Here is a 12635-nt window from a genome sequence, read left to right as displayed (position 1 = left end):
AGACAAAAGTATTATTAACAATCGACTTGTCAATTTGAATCCATTTGAAAATTTAACGATAATTTTGGAAAAGAAGAAATTCGTGATTCAAATATTTCGATAACTTATTTCCATTGACATGCAATTATTTAAATTGAACGCTTTCTTCCGTTGAATGTTATTAAATAAGAAAAGGAAAGAAATAATTTTTTTCATGTTCGATAATTGCTAACCATTCATGGTAACAATAAAATTTATTATTAGTTTTGCCTTCGTTTCACCAGAATTTGCATCAAAATGTGTCTCGACTCTTTTTTTGCGAATAAAATTATACTTATTTTGGTGGAGAAATTGAAGGAAAAAAAGAAATAAATAAAAGTAAATTTTATGGTGAAATGGCATTTACTTTCGATTCTTTTTTTGACCAGAATTTTCTCATTGAGAATCATTCTGTTTGCTGTTAACGTTACTGTATCACAATTTATGTCTACATTGTGTTATCATGAATGTTGTCCAAATGGGTCATTGTGTTATAACTTGACCATTCATGTTGATCAATCTTTTAACTTTGAGTAAGGAATGAAATCATTCCTCAGGCGAATCAATTTCATCCTCTCAACGGTTCGATGGCTTCAGTCGATGACTGTTTTGATAATTTTAAATTCAATAAACTTTACTATTGCTTTTATTTCTTTTCGTTTTTTCTTCTTTTTTCGATAAATCAGTTTCAAATCAGTTTCAATTATATTTCGAAACAATTTGCATGATAACAAAAAACATTTGCAAATGTTAAACTGTTCAAAGGACTATAATAGCATCATGTTTTAATCATTATTGATTCAAGCAAATTATTCTTTTTCATTGAATTTCTATTTATATCATTTTACTGGCAACTTTGTTAATCAAATTCTAATTTTCTATTCCAACATTACAATCGATTCACACATTTTTCAAGGAATTTCCTTAAGACTAGTGAATCGTTTCTATTATTCATTTATTCACTTCACCTAGTTCGATAATCTCGGATAATTCATGTTTAACTGAAAAAAAGATCCTGTGTTAAAATCAGTTGCTTCAGGCAAATCAAAAGTTCTGTTGCTTTTTGAAAAAATTTCAGACAGCCAAAGTTTTGAAGAAATTCTGAATCCTGAAGTTTCATTCATTGACCAAAAGTGAGTTTGGGTGATTTAGTAACACAAAGTGATTTCAATGTTCGTATTTGGAAGTGAAAAGGATTATTGAATAAAGTTGATTGTTGAATGAATGTTGAAATTGAGTGAAATTTTTATGCAAAAGTGGTGATGAAAATAACAAATGAAAATGGACAGCAAAAGGAAGAGAAAAAGGTGAGGAAAGGTGAGTAAAGAGAAAGATTGGAATGATGAAGATGACGAAAGAAGATGTGAAGAAAGTATTTTACTCGAGAAAACGCAAAATTAGATTATGAAGCAAAGTTTCATCTCTTTTTACTAATAGCAACTAACAATGTAAGTCAACTTTTGTTTGTTTCAAATTGTTGTTGAAAATACTCAGGAATCAGCATGAAAAAGGAAGGAAACAGAGAAAAGCATCAGCAGGAGAAAGAAGATGAAGAAAAAAAAGTTACAAATAATTTAATTTGATTTAGTTTTCTTCTCATTCTTTTTTCCCTTTTTCCTTGATGAAACTCTATTCCTTTGTATTCTCGATCAACCTTAATCTTTTGATTTTACCTGGTTAAGCTCAGCATCCGCATCACTTTTAATTTTACTTTTATAAATCACAATTTACCCTTTTCCAGCATTTATATAAAGAAAGAACATTTTCCTTTTTCCATTTCATTTTTAATCAACTTTAACATTTCATCTCGACTCCGTTGAGTATCACTGAACTCTCGATTCCCCAAACTGGATCATCTTTAAATCAATGGATAACCTAAAGATTAGCAAAAAGTTACTAAATAACCAAAACAGAAGCATTGATTGATTTTTTCTATTTTTTATTCTCGAAATCGAATTGATTCGAATCTTGAAAAATGTTCCAACCTGATCAAGGTCATTCTGATCTTTAATCATTCATCAAGCAATCAATTAGTTTTGAAGTTTCAATATCAAGTCGATTCGATTGCAAATTTCATTGAAAATATTTCGTTTCAAACTTGAATCGTTAACATCAATTAACTTTTATTAATAGTTTTACAGTAAAAATCGATTCACTTTTCCATCTCATTTATTTGTTGGACTGTTATGCAAGTGAAAGGTCAATGTTGACCAGAAATTTGATAACTTTAAATTTTGTAATTTTCCATGAAAAGCATTTGCTTTTGTCATGGAAACTCGGACAATCTTCATCAATTTGCAACATATTCCTTTATTGAACAATTTTTCCTTTTTCTTCTCTCTTCATCATAATCTCAAATCATTGAACAACTCATTTATTTCTGCCTTTTTTGTCTATCATTTCAATTCACCAGAAAAATCTCGAGTTTCAATTCCGTCGACTTTCCTTAATCTCACAAATCCATTTGCTCAATTCAGAGTCAAGTTTCTTGTAACTAAACAAATGCAAAATTAACCTTTGAATTGTGTTGAGCAAGCAAACAAGAAACAAAGTTTAAAGTCACCTTTTTTCGGTTCAAAACCTTTCGATTCGCGTTTTGACGAAGAAAAAAAAAGTTTATTGTTAATCCTTTCAATTTGCTGTTCAACCAATTTGCTTTTCTCATTTTAACCTTTTACTTTGGGAAACCTCATTTCGTTCAATTATTATAATAAGAATAATAATATCAGGCTATTTCATGATTACATGAAAAATTGTTACAAATCCCAATGCATTTAAATGTGAACAGGCAACAATAACAGCAACGACAACATTAAATCAACATGGCAACAAAGGGATTCAACTGAATTGTGTGTGTGTTCAACATGGAAATACACACAAAATCCATCAAGAAACTTGATTTTCTTTTTTTCTTCAACTTTTCCTCTTTATATCAACTTGTAAATTACAACTGGAGAAAGTTTCTTCTTATTTTTACTGTCAACTCAAGTAAAACAAATTGTTGGCTGCAAATGTTTTACAAAAGTTTCCCTGTTTTTCAACCAGTAAAATGAATGTTGAACTTTATCATTGTTATAAACGGACAGAATTTTCTTTTCATTAACATGAATTAATTTGCAACTTATTCAGTAGCAAATTCAAGAGAAAAATCAGGTAAAATTAACAATATTTTGCTACATTTAAACTCATCAGAATCTCAACTTATGAAAGTAAAATTATGTTCAATAATTTTACTCATTTTTCATTCTTTCATCACAAACATGATAATTCAGTTAATATCGTTACATGGCAAGTAATTCAGAACAAGGTGAAATCAACTTTTCCTTCATTCGAATAGAGAAAGAAAATCAATTGTTTACCTTGATTTGAATGAAAATCATTAGAACATTTAATCGATAAAATTTGTTCTATTTTTATAAACAGAAGATTCGTCGATTCTAATCGTCAGTAAAGTTGACCAAAATAGGAATGTTTAATGAAAATGAGAGATTTGCGAATTTTGCAAATAATTGAAGTCATGATCATGATTGACACTTTAATTGGATTGAAGGTGCAAAATTTAATAACGCTAAGTGACCTTCCATTGGCCAACAAGTCACTATTTGCTTGGCTTAATCATTACTCTTGAGTCAAGAAGAGTAACCATTATGATGATTAAAATGGACAAAAATAGATTCGCAAAGATTCTCATTCTCACTGACCATAACCACAACCACCCACCTTAACCCACCCTTGACACCTCACCTAACCTGTAACCTTTATCTCCTCCCTTTTGCCTCATCCAATTGACTCGTATTTTCATTCCTTTTCACCTTCTTCTCCTTAATCAACCTCATTGCCTCAAGGCTTTTAATCTCAAATTATTAGCTTTTCATTTATGTTATCATTACAACAGTTAATGATAATAATTTGACCATTGAAAAGATATTATTTTGTTTTTGTTTTCAACTAAAAGGCAAAATTAGTTATGGATCAGGCTTAACCTGTAATTGCTCAAGGATCACTCAAGAATCGCATTAAGAGCTGTTCGCGTTTTGAGTAACCAACAGTTGATGTTGGTCAAGCATCTTGTTTTTTTTACTACAAGTTTATGCCTTTTTCACGCTTCTTTTTCTTCCTTTTTGCTTAATCACTTTTAATCTTATCCGAGTTGCTGTGATGCGCTTTGTTGCCTTCATTTTACCTTTGAAAATGAAAATCACTTTTTACCTGTTTAATAAATAAGCATTTCAAGAGAGATTCATTTAGCGAGAAAAAAGAGGAAAACAAAAGAAAAGAAAACCTTTCCTATTTTCCTTTCATCAATAAATCAATTCTTAAAGTCAACTTGAATAGTAAAACCAAATTATCACCTAATCTGATAACTGAGCACAGTTAGAACTTGATCTTTATTAAGTGCACAGTCAGACAAAACCCACATTCTAATATCATGAGCATGAATATTATCATCATTTTCATCGATATTTTCTTCTTCTAGCGTTACTCCAGCCAATTTTGTATTATAATCCAATTGCAATTACACTTGATGTTATTGCTAGAAATGCATTGATAGCTTTTCATCTCAAACATCAACACTTAAACATGAAAAAACAAATCTTAATCTGATAATGGAAACGGCCGATTCGGCCGTTGCTTGAATTTTAAAACCATAATTATTCAAGTTACTCCTTTTATGGTTAAAATTGTGTTTCCCTGAAAATGATTCACCAATTATTCAAATTGAATGCAACTACTGATGAAGATCATTTGTCATGATCGTGAAACAACATAATATTTATTCCAAATACTTGATCATTTGTGAAAACGAAATTACAGTAAAATCAAATCAGTGATTTGTGATTTTCAGTCAACAGACAATCTTCATTTATCGTTGTTTCAATACCAACGTTGTTACAATATCAAAATAACTGAATAACTTTAATACAAAGTTGATTAAAGTTGACCGAATGAAGAAACTACATTTTGCGAAATCTAGATTCAGTAAAAGTTTCACATTTGCTGGTATTCATTTCATTTTGATGTCTGTTACTGAAAAATTTGTTGTTTCTCCATGAAGCGTTGAGTATCGAATTTCAATTCTTTCCTTTTTTTATTCTTTATTCTGACTTGATAAGATATTCCTTTTACCGTAATCATGAAAATGCTTATGACACAAAATGTTGAAATGAGGTTTTCAGGTAAATGACAATCTAAATCATTTTGTGGACATTTTACTCTTTCAATTATCTCTTCACTTGAATAGTCGTTGAAGTGATCACATTTTGCTTTGTCTGAATTAATCTGTTTCATTTAAAGGCAAAAGAACTGGCAATATTGAATTTTACAGGTTTCTGGTTATAAATAGATGTTTCATGATTTACTTTGAAACATTATTGCATTAAATTTCAATGGAACAAGTTATTTTGAAGACAATTTGATACTTTTTTTATTTTCACCATTTCACTCCTAAAATGATGAGCTGAGGAATCAATTTTGTTGCCTTATGAAACTGAAAATAGCTGATTAAATCAATTATCTGTGCATTTGAACCCCTAAAGTAACCATCTAATTCATCAATTAAGTAACCTCCCAATTTCAATCATGAACTTAACTCTGAAATTGTGATTAGTTTAAGTTTAACTGAAAAGGAAAACTGAACCAAACGTTAATGTGTAACGTTTCATTATCGTGTGTGTGTTTACTTGTCACTTTGAACGTTTTTTCAGCAAAAATTAACAAAAAAAAGTTCTAAACCTTTTTGTTTGTTTTTTTTTCAATATGTAAGACTGATGATGGTAATGATGATTATGAAGATGGCAGGAAAAAGCAAGGAAAAGATGATCATCTTTATGGGAATCATCAATCATGGGCTCAATCAACGAAGGGACACAAAATAACAACAATCCTTGTTTCTTTTTCATCGTTTTCTTACATCATCATCATGTTGATTAACATCAAAAACAGTAAACTGATGATGAAGAGTAAAAACCTGAGAAGAGAAAAGGAATAACAAGAAAACTTGGAATTCATTCAAGTCTCAGTTATTACATTGACTATATCAATCAACAATCAGTCAACTTGAAAAGAAGAAGCATTTTTTTCGTTTCTTTTCCTCAACCATTTTCACAAATCGTTCAAGTCGTTCAAGTTATAGACTCAAGTGGCATCGATTATAAAATCAAAATTTGAATTCGTTTTATTCGCATTTCTACCAATTCTCAAGATTTGGTTAAAAGGAAAAGGAAAAGTAAAGTTTTCTGTAAATAAAGAAATGCTATTAACACCATTTTTCTGTTATCCGTTTTGGTGCCAAAAGTGTCGATTGCAAGTCGAATTTGACAGAATTAGAAAAAGATTTTATTGAAGTTGAAGTGGTTTTCTTCATATTATCTCATTTTATTCACTCAGTTGAACACAATTTCATCTATAACCTGGTTATCAACAGTTCACCCAAGCCTGAACATCTTGATCATCTTTACTCTTTTTTATTGTTCTTTTTATCTAAGATTATGATGATGATTGAGAATGCTGAAGGATTGAGCCATGTATAAACAGAAAAAAAGTTGTCTCTTTATAAGAGCAAATATATAACCACTTGACTCTACTTTTATCAATATTATTATCACTTTATTTTGTCTTGTTTCACCTTCGATAGAGAAGATAAATATTGGCCATTTTCCTTCTTCTTCTCATCATCATTCCCTGTTATCAATTCGCTTCTCCATCTCTTTCAATACTATTATCATTATCATTTGAGGAGAAGCAAGACTTTCAAATAAACCTGTCATTTGGTTCCTTAACCTTTTCTCCTCTCATCTTAAATCACCATTTTTTGCATAAGCTTTGCATCAAACTTGAGTTGTTTTCATTTTTCATCAATCATCCAACAGAAACATTATATTGTAACAAAAATGACGGAAATAAATATTCAACGAATATTGAATCATGTTGATGATGATGGTTATGATGGTGCGAGTGAAGCAAAAAAATTGAATCAACTTTTAATCCTTATTATATTGATCATTAAATCAAATGATGTGTTTACTTCACTCAATTGTCTCGATTGTTCAACAACAAATTTCATATTATCATATTTAAAGCATTATGCTATTATGAAACCAATTGAAATTGGAAACATTTTTTTATCAACTTTCAATATTCTATTAGCATGACAAAGTCTCAAATGCAAAGAGATTCAGCTTCTATTGAAACTCAATTTTTTCATTTCGATTTCAAATTGGTGAACTCTATTCTTTATTGGCCCAATCAGGTTAACTCTGGAAACAAACATCTTGAATGCTGGATAATTATAGCTTATGAACTTTCATTGAATCAGGTTGACTCAGAGACAATCCAGTCATAATAGACTTACCTTCGAAAAGCAGTACAAGTTCCAATTTCAATAGAATTTTACATTCGGAACTTGTTTGGAACTTTTGAAATTTCAATTTCTATGGTTAATTGAAATGAGTTTTATGAACCTCATTTTAATCATTGGGTGAAAATTTTCATCTTTTTGTATCTCTTTGACTTTAAATAGTTTGATCAGTTCTTTTCAGCTCATTAAAACTTGAGGTTTCTTTCACATATTTCATTCAACTCTTGCTTAATGATTTGTTGATCAACCTTTAACCTTTCCATTTACCGTCTCGCATTTCAGCAAAAGTTGGTAAATTAAATTTACTTTGTTCATTTTATTTACCTTTTTGACCAGAAAAAAACAAAAGTTAAATAACAAACAAGCTAAAAGAGAGTTTCAAGTGAATCTAAAACCCAATTGTAAATGAAGAAACTAAACAATGTAATAATGTCGAAATGAGATTCTGGGTAAAACAGACGAAAGCTGAACAAATTCAGTCATTTTTCTTTTCTTTTAATTGAACAACAGAATATTCGCTGTTTCAATTGGTATAATGTTTCAAGAATTTTTTTTAATTTTGTTTGAGATAAAAATAATTGATGATAATTTTGTTTATTCCAGTTCGCCCTTTGTTGGTCAAAATTCAAGGCGATAATAAAGCCTTTTCTTCAGGCAAACCTGGAGAAGTGACTTGTCAAGCAGCTGGTTCTCGTCCAGCACCGACCATTACTTGGTGGTTGGGCACAACTCGATTAAAAAAGACTCGAGAGAAGCACTCAGCTGATGGTAACATCACAACAAGCATATTAACATTCAAACCAAGTCCTGATGACACAGGCAAACACTTGTTCTGTCGAGCTGAGAATCCATTAATACCTGCAAGTGCACTTGAGGATAGTTGGAAGTTGACCATTCATTGTGAGTAAATATTTACCTTTCAATTACCATTGCTATCATTTTAATTATTAATTTACTCTCAATTATCTTTCAGATGTTCCTCAATTAACTCTTCGTTTGGGTAACAAACTTCGCCATTCTCATATTCAAGCCGGAAATGATGTTTACTTTGAATGCATAATTCGAGCCAATCCCAAAGTGACAGAGATTCGTTGGTGGTTCGAAGGAAAAGAGTTGCACACAAACACATCTGCGGGTGTAATTGTTTCCAACCAATCTTTGGTTCTTCAAAAGGTCCAGCGATCTCACCGAGGAAGGTACACTTGCACTGCATTGAATAGTGAAGGTGAAGGTGAATCGAAAGCAGTCCATTTGAGAGTCCAATTCGCTCCAGTTTGTAAGGAGCGACAAAAGGCATTGTATGGAGCAGCGCGAATGGAAGCGGTCAAGATTAAGTGTGATCTCGAATCTGATCCACCCGAAGTAAACTTTGCCTGGTCTTTCAACAATTCAAATGAAAACATTGAGTTAACCAACCATTTATCTGAAGGTGCCTCTTCCATAGTTACTTACATACCTAAAACAGAATACGATTATGGAACTCTCTTCTGTTGGGGAAAAAATTCAGTTGGATCTCAATTGGAACCTTGTATATTCACTGTGATACCCGCTGGTCCACCTGATCCATTGAAGAACTGTTCACTTGCAAATTCGAGTGAAGATTCACTTCGAGTTGAGTGCACTGAAGGCTATGATGGTGGCTTGATGCAGCACTTTACTCTTGAAGTCTATGATTCGTATTTTCCTGTTGACCTCAAAGCCAACATTTCATCAAATTGGCCTTCATTCACTGTTAAAGGGCTTCCACCGGGTACAACATTTACCCTTAAAATATATTCAGTCAACTCAAAGGGCGCCAGTTTACCTGAGACTCTTGTAGCTTCAACCTTGGCTCAACCTGAATCAGCCAATCAAACGGGTAAAGGTCAAGTTTGGCAGTTGACGGCTTCTCCGTTCCTTCTCATTCTCATCACCATAGTGACCATTATTGTGGTTCTTGCCTTACTCATAATAATGGTACTTAAAATTTGTCCATCTTCACCACGAATCAGGAAAAGTCAACGTAAGTTTCACCAAATCTCACTATTCTTCCTCTTTAACCAAAACGAAAATCCATTTAAATTGAATGTCTTGTCGATTGCAAATCGATATCCATAAGTAGATCCAAATATCGCCACAATTAACAAAATTTTTTTCGAATTCGTGTTCCAGCTAAAGGATTATAAGAAAATTTTTATCGCAAATAATGACTATCATTGAATCTTAAAAGCACTGAACATTGAATAGTTAGTTTTATTGCAAAATGTTTTTTCTGTGCTTATTGAGTTTCTTGCAACAACAAAACTTTGTTTTAGCTTTGAAGCTTAAGCTTTGAGGTTTGGACCTCACTTGGTGTTGGTAATGTTAAGGGCGTGAAATGAAAGGTGCTAAAGGGGCATAAAAGGAATGAATAACTGGACAAGTAATTTATCACATTTGACCAGTAAAGTGAATTGACTGAGTTACGGTTAAAAATTAGTTACATTGTTATTGCCGTGAATTTAATTAACTAGTTGTCAACATCATTAAATGCTGTTCCTCAACCTTTTCCCAATAATTATTTCACTTTCATTTCATTTGTTATTGCATTTTCTGGTTTTCATTACAATCGCTTCTAAAACTTTTCATGTTGCTATGGTTCTACTGAATTAATAATTTACTAAACTATGTCATTTTATTATTGATATTGTGAGTCTTGTTGAGTAAAATGGTGCCACTCAGTGAAGAGCATCAAAAAAAACTATTAAGAAAACTGTTGACCCCCTGAAGTCCTTTAATGTAGTGATAAATTACGAGAAGAAAAACTCTCCATGGAACTTGTACAGTCACTCCTCTCAACAAATGCGTTACTTGCTCTTGACGTGAGTTAATGAAACTCTTTGTTTCCCTTCACAGTCACCTTTTTACCTTTAGGTCAAAGGTATTAGCTGTTGGTCAAGCTTCAACAAATTGTTATTACAAAGAGAAAACTAAAATTTATTTCAACAATTTCAATCTCTTTCAAGCTTTCAGTTAACTGAACAGCAAATTGAAGGCAAATGAACCATTAAATTTTCAAAATAATTAACAGACTTTTTGCATTAAAGCGAGCCAATTCACTCACAAAGTTATCAGTAAATATCATTGCTTCTCGAAAACTGTTGAGATTTGAAAAACTATTTTTTCGAAGTTCGAATTTTAAAGTTCGATTTTTGTTGAGATCTGAATTGAATCAGAAACGATTCACATCAAGTTATTGCATGAAAAATTAACGAGTTCATTTTGGGTCAAAATTGATAAGTTGAGAAACAATGAAAGTTGAAAAGTAAAATTATTGATGAAAGTTCAATAATTGAGTCTATTCTGATTAATAATTAACTATTTTCATCTCATCATTTGGAATTATTACTTCAATCGAAAACAAAATTTTATTTATTTATCATCAATTTGTTAACTCTTATCATTCAATAAATTGAATTGAAGAACAAGAAAAAATAATTCTTATCAAAGATAAATATCTTATCACATCATTATTCTTGCTTTTTATTCATATTTTAAACAATATCAGAATATTATTGAATTTATTATCTACTTTTTTCTAAAAGTTAATCTTTATTCTGTTCAATATTAAGTCACAATTTTTTTGCATTTTTTATTTCAACATATTTCTTCTTGTTATCAGTAGCTTTTGAAAAGGGTTATCATAAGATGAGTTTAGCTATTACTTTTGCTCAACTTTATTGTACAAATAAATGACAAAAAAAGTATCAAATGATAATAATGAGTAAATAATTTTCTTATTTTCGTTGCCAATTTTATTCGTAAAGTACATTGATACATTTCTCGAGTAATTTCCTTCTTTTTGTCTTTTATTTACTATCTTTTCTGAGTTTCTTTGCCAGAAACAAAGTTGTTTCTTGAGTATTTATTGATTGGTAACAATCAGTTTGAATCATAAGCCAATGTTTTTCATTCAGTCAATGATTCTAACATTGTTGTTACATGATTATCAGAATTTCAATTCTGTTTACTTCTAAAACTTCAACTTGACTTGACTTTTGACAAAAAGTTTTTTTTCAGTTAATCGGGAATTTAATTGAATACAATTGATCGACGAAAAGATGAAAAGGAAATTCAATAATTGAATTGAAACGCAGAGGAATATTAATAACTTTAAATGAACTGATCAAGATTCAGTTGTCTTTAAATTGAATCCAGGTTAATTGATTTAAGAAGTTTATAGAAGTTCAATGTTTGTTTTTTTCCTTTATTTGAACATCTTCTTTAGGTTATTATAAAAGTAAATAAACAATTTTACGAATTAATTGGATAATCTCTATTTTATTGTACAATATTGATTAAGGATTAAGTTCTCAGAAAATCATGAAACTAGAATCAAGGAGATTTTGTTCGAGTTTCGATTCTTTGCTCAAATTCCTATCAACTAAGAACAGAATCAAAAACCGGATTTTATTGAAATATCAAATTCTGATTCAAGTTACCGGCACAAAAATCAATTCGCAAAGGAAAGGGATTCAATCAACGAAATCTTCAGAATAGTTAATAAAATTCATTCACTGCATTTATCGATAGTTAACAGAATTCGCTTGGAACAACTTGAAACAATCAAATCGATAGCGATTCATAGTTTGACGATTTTCACGGAACATAAAATTATTTACTTTTTTGTGCAAAATTAAATTTCCATTTTTCATTTATTCATTTTAACTTTTTGATCATTTCAAGATTGAAAAGAATTTCAGATTTTGTACAATTTTTCGTTCTCAGTTGTTCATTTCTTTGAAAACATCTAAAATCCTCTCATTTCGGCGTAAATGGATTTCGATTTTAACTCTTTGATTTGTTAAAGTTTTTGTTGAATCACAATCTGATCTTTTAATTGCAGAAACAGTCGCAGATGAAAAGGAATCGAAGCTTGGCACACCTTTACGAAAACCTGAAGAAACGTTCGACGTTTGCACATGCAATGAAACAGATGATAAATGCCCAGATATAATACCAGGTATGTCATGAGAAAATATTTTCCTCTCTTATCATTCATCTTTCATTCAATTACAATGGAGTCTTTGGTGAACACAAAAAATTCACTCTTTTGTTTTTCTTTGCACTTGTTCATCTTCTTACATGGTGTTAATCCTTAATCTTAATACTTATTGAGAAGAGAAGAAAAATTACATTTTGTAGCTCATTTCTACTTATCATCACCTTTTCATCATCCTCGTCTTCCTCTTCCTCTTCATCTTCAACTTATTCTCTTTTTTTTCGAAAAGTTGATCTTACA

The 12635-nt window shown here is 30.6% G+C and overlaps 1 protein-coding gene across 4 annotated transcripts in view; it reads left to right on the top strand.

The window, feature by feature from the left end:
* Nucleotides 1–12635, top strand: part of LOC149093488 (kin of IRRE-like protein 3) — a 79062-nt gene that overhangs the window by 49531 nt on the left and 16896 nt on the right. For all 4 annotated transcript variants that reach the window (XM_089269294.1, XM_089269295.1, XM_089269297.1 and 1 more), the window contains exons 5-7: nt 7979–8275; nt 8349–9377; nt 12240–12356. In XM_089269294.1, coding sequence (XP_089125420.1) covers nt 7979–8275; nt 8349–9377; nt 12240–12356 — 1443 coding nt within the window. The remainder of the gene's footprint in view (nt 1–7978; nt 8276–8348; nt 9378–12239; nt 12357–12635) is intronic.

Source organism: Tetranychus urticae, chromosome 3, assembly GCF_039701765.1.
Source record: "Tetranychus urticae isolate SD_2017Ah chromosome 3, NJAU_TeUrti_SD_1.0, whole genome shotgun sequence".
NCBI classification, from domain to species: Eukaryota; Metazoa; Arthropoda; class Arachnida; order Trombidiformes; family Tetranychidae; genus Tetranychus; species Tetranychus urticae.
This window is presented reverse-complemented; position numbering and strand designations above follow the sequence as displayed.